We start from the raw sequence: 9,237 nt of genomic DNA on the forward strand, positions 1-9,237 counted from the left end.
TCCCATGCATATTAACACACTTTGAGTAAAGCCAAGGCTCAAAAAGCCATCAAAAAGTACCCTCCCAAAAAATAAAATAATGACGCATAATCGACTGCGTCTCTGTTTTGGCTGGAGAACAAAATGTTGCCCTTTATTGTACAGAGACGCCATCTGTACTGAAAATATGCAAGTGTCGTTGCCAAAGGTGCAAGCTTATGTGTCCTCATTTCTAAGTTTCGGAATCGTGAAACGCTAGGTCGAAGGTCGGAAAAAGTGGTAGAAATTCTGTCGCTATATTTGATACTGTTGGGAATATGGTTTTTTTTAAATATAGATATCCCACCTGTTGCAAACAACGACAAATGAGTCGTTACTTATATGGCACAAGTGTGCTGCGTCCTGATTTCGGAGTTTCCGCAATCTACTCCAGTGAGGAAAGGGCTTCGTGATGGAACTCCTCCTCCTACCATCTACCAAATAAAAATTAAACTATTTATATTATCCGGCTTAGATATGTAGTCTGTTTTGTATTTTTTAGATGGCAGCAGAAGTTCTACCACTCAGAAGGGAAAAAAAGTCTTTAAAAACTTTCATTCACTGTGATTCTCCTTAGATCTGTTTTTTCCTATCTATTAACAATTTTTTTTTTTTTTTTTTGCAATTCCTAGCCATGGTTAGTAATTTTTTTCCGCGTTCGGAAACATTTTTTTTGACGAGAATCGGCTCAGTCCCGTATATATCTCACAACAATATGGTCAGTTTTTTTTATATCTCAAAGACTGATCATGAACAATAGACTGACCATATTTTCTCGAGAGAAATACGGGAAATTAGGATTCCAAATATGGGACATTGCCAATTATTGCCAAGAAGGACGCCAAAAGTGAACAATATTGCCAAATAATGCAGAAATTACGAAAAAATCGCAATGGTGGGAAACGAAGCATTACTGTAAATTGCAGTGAATTCCACGAAATAAAACGTTCACCAAGGCAAATGTGGAAGATTATTGTTGTTATTTGTAGTTGTAATTATCATAATATAATTTATGAGTTCAACAGTAATTTCAATCTTTGACTTCAATAAAGAATAAAAATCCAAGTAGGCGTCATGTAAAAAAACGGGAAAAACTGGGACACTTCTGCCAAAAAGTCGAGATGGCTAGAAAAATAAAGAAAACCAGGACTGTCCCGGAAAATACGGGACGTATGGTCACTCTAACGAACAGCAACACTAATATTGAAGTATAGTCAGATAAATTCGTCTTATTGACTGCGCCTAATAATTAAAGCATTACATCATCACTGATCTGATCATAATCAACATAATTGCCCATTTTTAACTTGAAAAAGGTATGAAAGGAAATAGCTGTTTCCAAAGCCGTGTTATTATGACGTCATATTTTAACGAATCATATCAGAGATTCTCTTCCACTAGAACGAATCATGAGAAGGGAAATTCGTAATCGTGACCAAATCAGTAGATGTGCTAAAAAAAAAAAAAAACAGCGCCGGAACTGCCAAACCACAGCTTTTGAAGTGGGGGAGGGGTTGATCCGATCATTGTTTTGTTGTTAATCATGGTATGTATAAAATACAACAATCTTTTTATAATTTATCCCTATAAATTTACATATTGCACGTGCATCCCTGAATTTTTTAAATGAAAATTTACACGTTATTAGAAGCATTAAGAGCTGTTATAAAATGTAAACAGTAAGTAGGGCCGTCTCAACAAAAGTGCCCCCCAACCATGGGCGGAGATGGGGGGGGGCATTGCTTCCCCATTGTCGAAAGTGAGGTCGACTGATCTAATGCATAAATGTATATATGAATTGACATCATCATCATCGTGCCTCCCTCCCCAGCAATAATGGCCGTGGCCCCCCCCCCCCAAACTACCAAGTCTAGCATAGGCGGTAGCCTATGCCCCCAACGCGTGAAGATATCCCTGAACAGGGCCTCCTAGGCTGAGATCTGGCGGGCCCCTCTAGTGAATTTATAATATAAAAAATACAAAAAATGATGGTTATTGTCCCGTGCCCGAGGGCTGGAGCCCTGTCAGCAGTACTCTTCTGAGCGTTATGGCCCTGATTTCTAGACTTAAATTGGGTAACGAAATCTCATACCATGAACTTGAGACGCCTATTGGCTAGGATTTTTCATGGGCCCTATTTCTACATAACAAATTGGGCCTTGCCTTCGCCAAGGAGCCCATAATTTCGGAGGGCCCCAAAATTCTAAAAAAAAATTCAATAATTAAACCAAACATTCTTCACCCTTGTCGCAGCACTGGCTGTTTTTAGAGCATCGTGGCACAAGGACAAACAAGCCAGGGTGATGTGTCGGAAGTGTCAAAGTTTGTAAGCTTGTTGGATTGCCACATATTTTACGGGACGGGAAAATTTTCCCATATTATTTGCCACATTTCTAGACCCACACAAGTGAAGGCAAGTATCTTCAGCTGCAAATCAGCCAAGGCAGAGGTGCGTTTACGGTTTTGCTGCCCTTCTCAGATTCTAGTCTAATTTTCTTAACTACTCTTTCCTCGAATTTGCCACCCTGTGCTATAATCTGCTTTCTCCCTCCTGCCACCCACTCCTGCAGGTACATCTGTGTTAAGGTCACTCTTTTAGCAACTCAAATGCTTGCACACTGTTTGGGTCACACAATTAATCACTTATTTTGGCATAAATTAATTTCCTGATATGCCCTTCCTTCGAGAACGCGTTGATATATCTCTCTCTCTGAGATGTGAAGCGGAGTGTGTCTGGCCTCTAGCTTGCAAACCTTGTAGGTCACTCTTTTGGTCACCTTGACTGACCTAGCCCCTTGCTGGCCGGGCAGAGGTGGATTTATTGACAGTTGTACATATTTTGCCCCCACTTCTCCGATTTGAATAATCTTCTTGATCACTCATTTTTCTAATTTGCTGCCTCTCTGAACTTGCTAAATACGCCACTAAACCGATGATATCTTCAGCCATGAATTATCCAAGGCAAACGTCTTCAGCTACAGATGAGCCAAGGCAGACACCTTGTGCTTCGAAAGAGCCGAGGCGGACATCTTCAGCTTTGATGCACACCCGCCTTTCTCCCCTCACTGCAGTTTTCAACAGAAAAGAATAAACCGCGCCTTTCCCGGTTCAGTGCTTTTTCCTAGTTGTGTCCCTGCATAGTATACAGGTGCCATTAAAGCCCTGTTCACGTGTGCAAGATTGGGGGGGGGGGTCGCTGTGGTGATAATTACCAACTTTTTTCCCCTCGTAGGGTAAAAAAGGGTGGGAGAGAAGCTCATCAAAAAAGCCTATCTTTCTTGGGGTGGATTGGTGGTCGACACCAATCTTCTCTCCCATTATGCCTTTGCATCGCGAAAACTACTGTAAGCTCCTTCGTCAGCCATCTTGAATCAAGCACTTCCGTTCAACCCACGTAACCAGTGATGACTTCCAGAAAGAAGAGGGGATTACCGGCATAAACTGAACGTCATGTGAATGGTTTGTAGTGAAAATCCCTGTTACTGGGAACTTCCCGGGATGTTTAATTGCACATGTGAATGGGGCTTGAGGAAAGTGTGGAGCTGGGAATTACTAATAGGGAATCAAGCCTTCCCGTAATTATCCTCCAAATCCAGGACTCTACTTGATGTAAGAATGATAAAAGGGAGGTGGTTGATCCTTTTCATCTTCCACTGGAATTATATTTCTGTGTTTTTATTAAAATTTCAGTCTGCTACGCTGAGACCGTATCTCACTGCGGTGAGACGGACCCTTAATGCTGCGATGTGTTTAGAAAACTTTTCGTCTCAAGTCGTTGAAAAACACAACAAGCCTGAAGTTGAAGTAAGGTAAGAGTCGTCATTCATTTATTTGTTCATATTCATTTAACAGAATTTTTTGCCCCCTTGTTTAGGAGCGAGAAGAATCTTAATTGCATGAGGGAAGTACAAAATAGCATTTATGTTGATTATTTTGAGTTCATTGCATTTTTGATGACTTAATATTTTGGTTTCGAATTGCAGTAGCGGAACGGAACTGCTCCTCACACCGGTGATAATAAGCAGGAACGAGAAGGAACGGGTGCTGATCGAAGGCTCGATAAATTCACTCAGAATAAGTATAGCTATCAAGCAAGCCGATGAGATAGAGCGCATCCTGTGCCACAAGTTCACCCGTTTCATGATGATGAGAGCGGAGAACTTCATAGTGCTTCGAAGGAAACCTGTGAAGGTAAGTACAAAGCATTGGTAACTTCGTAATATCTACAGAGTATGCCATTGAAATACATCAATGTTGGACAATGATAGTTGTGTTTTTTTCCCCCTTCTAATTTCAGGGCTACGATATTTCGTTCCTAATCACGAACTTCCATACAGAGCAAATGTACAAAAACAAATTGGTGGATTTCGTCATCCATTTCATGGAGGAGATCGACAGGGAGATCAGCGAGATGAAGCTGTCGCTCAACGCGAGGGCTAGGATATGCGCTGAAGAATTCCTCAAACAGGTATCTTATGCATTTATGTGAATATTATTGCAAACGCATGTAATTATCTGGTTTTCATTGACATCATTACTTTGTGAAAGTTTTTTTTTTTTCCGAGCAACAGCTAGAAACAAAAACACTCTGTCATGTTTGAGTATTCACACATTATTAGTAATTGCAGTCACAAGAAAGTCTTTCCACACACACAGCGAACATCCCGGCAACTTACAAGACACAAAAATTTGAGCTCTGAAGGAGCAAAATGTGTCAAATCGAAATGTATTCTCAAATGCACACATGATGCAATTCCCCCCCCCCCCGAACATAATTAAATATGTTAGTGTATATGAAAATATTTTTTCGAGCGCTAAGTGCCAAAAAAACTGGCCTTTGAAGTTGGGAACAACAGATAACTAACTTCAGCCAACCACCACCGTGGCATCAGTGGGGTTCGAACTCAGGACCTCGCAATGTGTGCCTGTGGTCAGTATGATCACTTGTCCATCACAGCAGCCACCCATGAGACTTTGTTTTTCAAAGTTAATGAAACCAGTAATGCAATAAATACATTTATAACAGGACTTATGGCTACCACATCCTGGAACAGCCCAGGGCTGAGATCTTCGGCGGGCATCCAAGTCAGACTTTTCAAGGGTTCTTATATAGTGAATTTATAGCATGAAAACACAAAATAAGAATGTTGATTATCCCTGGCCCCAGGCATTATCAAGGCTCTATCCCGCAGGGGGATGTAAGCCCATTTACTCTTTGGGGGTTGGACCATGCTGAAGAGAACTGAACATGATGAACCGCAAAGCCTAAGTGTATTGTCCCTCGAGCCACTCCCTTTCCCCCAGTCCTGCAATCCCAGCCCTCGGTCTTTGATCTAAGACATCGCCCCCTTCAGAAATTTTTTTCTCCCATCGCCCCCAACCCATAGTTTCCAACGCCCCAACATGGATGTTGAATCACTGATCTATGAGGAGGTCCCTGACTATTTGTCCTGCTCCCTGGATTCGTCATCTGGAGTCTTTCCCCGGACCCCCACACCCCCGTATATTCGATCCCAAATTCCTCGTCATCCAGTCCATATAGCCATGGCAGCAGGAACAGGACTGTCTCCACCCTGGTGGGAAACCATGACAAGACTGTAAATAGACTTTTACGACTAATCTAGAAAGAAGGTTTTTTAAGTCGCCATCTGGTGGCAGCATCAGCAGTTGTGAGCTTGGCCTGAGTCTGGTCCGGCTGTCCATGTACGGTCCCTTTCAGTGTACACGAGCTCCAAGGAAAGATTGAGATTCTGTGCCTCTGTAGTCTAGGGCGTTCACCCGGAAAGTGAAAGGACGTGGGTTCGATTCCCTGCAGAAGCAGTTGAATTTTCTCTCTTTCCAAATATATCTTCGCAACAGCCAGTTGTTAAAAAACATTCATATGGTAGCGGAGAGTGGCGTCATCCTTGTATAATCTAGAAAGCCCCTGCAAATTACATTTGGGTCGTGACCCATAGCTCAAGAATTCCCATCCCTGAAGTCCTTGCGATCTAAGTTTGGGGGTCACGACCCATAGGTTAAAACCCCCTGCTTTAAGCTATTCGTTAATACATTTGTTTTTTAATTATAAGAAAATTATGTTTCTTCCAATTTAGTTTTGATGCTGTTTATCAAGCCAACAAGTCGCTGTACAGAAAGTTTTCTATTATGATCGTAATCGTGGGGAAGCTGAACGTGAATCAATATGAACGATTTTATGCCCATCTTAACACATGCAAACTATGAAGATACTATTTTGATTGCTAAACACAATAACAGTTGGGGGAAAAAAATCTGGAATCGATTATGTAAAAGAAGGAATTAGGGGTATGCTTTGTGTATATATATGTATTTGCCTCTTCGATTGTTTTATGTTGTGTTCCGTTCGATTGAATCAGTAATTTTTTTACAGCATAGTTATTAGCATGTTTTTTTCTATGATTAAAAATTGTCGATCCATTCTTATTAAAAAAATTTCTTATTCACGATTTGTTCCAAGTGTTTCTTCATCGAGTTCTGTCAACTTTGAAATGGTAGGTAAAAATCATATCGGCAATTCTAGTTTGATGATAGAATTTATACAGCAGAGCAATTAGATTCTCGGAAGCGATTTATATAGATCAGGGGTGTGCAGTCTCGTCTACTCCCTTCTTTAGGCATTCTGCCCATCCAATAGTAAAACATGTCTTTTGAATGAACCAAAAAAAAGTCTCATTTAATATCATTAAAAACAATTTTATTCTGGCACAGGCTAGGATGAGTATATTACATATTCTTTCCAAAAAACAAAAATACAACATTCGATATAGGTTTCATGCGTTGCATTATACGAAAAATAACTTTTTTCTGGCAGCATAAACTTTATTTGTGGCAAAATATTTTGATATCTGTGAAGAACACACACATACAAATGCTTAAGTAGTCAAGCGAAAACTGTACAAAACGCAAATTTTTTCTCTCTCCTTTGATACAAAAATCTTAGTACCATAATATTATGATTTAAAAAAAAAAAACTAAGCAACATGATATTGGTAACAGAAATTCTGCAAGCACGAAGTATATAATTCGAAGATCAGCAAATTTGCCTCGTAGATACATTACCCTCTTTGAAATTTCAAGGGAATTTTGGTGTGTAAATCACCCATTGGCAGCATAAACACATGACAGCGGATATATTCAAATGCTATAGTATACACAATTTCTCATGCATTAGGTGGAGGGAAAAGTTCTTGCCACAAATGGTAGGTAGCTGCAGTAGTCGGGTTTACAATCTAATTTGCATAATTGCAATCGTTTCAGAAACGTTAAAGTGTGTTCCACTATTACACAAAAATTTTTCCGTTGTTTGCAACTTTTAGATGTAATACAGGACGTGTAAAATATGTCTGTTGAAAAATATAAAATTTGTCGCATCAAATGGTTCCACTGAAAATCCAAACTTGGTGCTTTCTGGGCTGCAACCATGATAAATTCTGTCTTAAGAGGGTCCACTAGAAGTGCTAGAACAGTAGGATATTGTTTCTACTGTGGGCATTCCCCTTGACAATCCAGCTACTTCATTATGGCAATATCGCTGTATTGCAATTTACTGTCATTAATGAGTTGGGTTAGAAATGAAGATGCCATCAAGGTGATCACTTCAAGCTTGTTAAGGGAAAATATCTTATCTATATTCTTACCTGGGGAGTGACAGCAATCTTGACGATCCAGCTAGAAATTGTCTGGTGTGAGGGCAAAAAAAGGTCACCAGACGGTCATACTGTGACTGGTGGAATCATACCACATAACTGTTTTCTTCCGAAAAGATGTCATCCTTTTTTTCCAAACAATAAACTTCTGGCAAGAACTTTGTTCCCCCATCTAATATTAGTTACATAATTTGAAAGGAAAATCTTATACCTATCCATAAGCCATTATACCTATTATAAGCATCGAGCTTGAACAAGTTCAAAATCACCAGACGATGGTGACCAATTGTACAAAACATTTTTAATTTCTGTTATGTCACCTGTTGGATGTTGAATATTGGTTAATGCAAAATGAATAAAAGTTGCCGCCTGACAATTGCGCGCTTGGCACAAAAACCTTGTGTTATGTAGGATTTGAATCCTAGCAAAAATGTTTCCCAGAACAGGCACTTCTACAATATGTATTGTAATCATAATATTCTGGAGTATTAGAGGCACAGTAATCATTTTAAAAGCGAAAATACCAAGCTATTAGGCACATAGAGGTGTCTTTTTTCATTTTGCGCTGATGCTTCATCTCCTGCTACAGGGTAGGAATATTCTACTACTTAACTGTACAATGCACCTCATACGCATTCCTCTGCAGAACTTCTGAATTGATACACGCCAGAATGTGTTCTAAGTCTATGTGGTCAAAATTATGCTTGTTTCATGTTTTTGCTGGTGCTGCCATATGGTAGAGATACTTAGAGACAAAATTACTGACTTGTGCCTGATGAGAGGCTTCCTTAAAAAGATTTCGAACAATGGTTTGCAATTGGCTGAGAGTGAGTACTGGTTTGTGATGGGAGATGTTATTTTTATTGGTTCAATTATTTCATGCCAATGTGATTACTACTACTGTAGATGCACCTTCAAAATATTTCTCTGGAGGATTTTCTAATAAATTGGAACATGCGGAAAAACAACTTGTGTGTGGCTTTAAAGTATTTGCATAGTCAACGTTTGTATGTGCTGTCATCTGCCTTCCCCATGTAGAAGTAAGACTGGAAAAGCATGAATTTTCATGTTATGTAAGTATTGTGTGTGTCTGCGTGCTTTCTGCAGAAGAGACTCTTTCAAATGGGAGACCAGCAATACGATGGCAATATATACTAAGCTGAAGAAGAAAAAATTCATGAAGCTTCTCAGCGCAAAGTAAGTTTGTCTCTGAGGATTTCATTAATAGCAGCAGATGAACTGTTACACACAAACTAAAAATAAAACAATTTTTATCGCAAAGCCGAATCTATTGTTAATTGGGATCATTACTGTACTGTAATGATTACAATAATTTGTGGTAATATGGAATAGGCAATTTCAAACAAAGTTTCAAGTATTCAACAGCGAAAGAGAAAAGAATGAAATTGAGTGGTTTGAAGGGTGATAGAAGTCATGTCATCTATTACCTTAATAATAATCATCGAAAAATACACTTGAAATGATGCATTATATGAACATTCACCACAGCTAGTCATTGTCTAGCTCAGAGATTCTCAAACTTTGTCCACCC

The 9,237-nt window shown here is 39.5% G+C and overlaps 1 protein-coding gene across 1 annotated transcript; it reads left to right on the forward strand.

The window, feature by feature from the left end:
- The first annotated feature begins 1,476 nt into the window (after positions 1-1,476).
- Positions 1,477-6,482, forward strand: Arpc4 (Actin-related protein 2/3 complex, subunit 4). Its single transcript, XM_089240210.1, has 5 exons — positions 1,477-1,564; positions 3,709-3,827; positions 4,002-4,209; positions 4,316-4,486; positions 6,114-6,482. The coding sequence occupies exons 1-5, from the start codon at positions 1,562-1,564 to the stop codon at positions 6,117-6,119; spliced, it is 507 nt and encodes a 168-aa protein (XP_089096336.1). The 5' UTR covers positions 1,477-1,561; the 3' UTR covers positions 6,120-6,482.
- The last annotated feature ends 2,755 nt before the right edge of the window (positions 6,483-9,237 follow it).

The sequence above is a fragment of the Pholcus phalangioides genome, unplaced genomic scaffold, assembly GCF_987345545.1.
Source record: "Pholcus phalangioides strain wild (caught in Gottingen) unplaced genomic scaffold, Ppha-v1.0 ptg000012l_1, whole genome shotgun sequence".
NCBI classification, from domain to species: Eukaryota; Metazoa; Arthropoda; class Arachnida; order Araneae; family Pholcidae; genus Pholcus; species Pholcus phalangioides.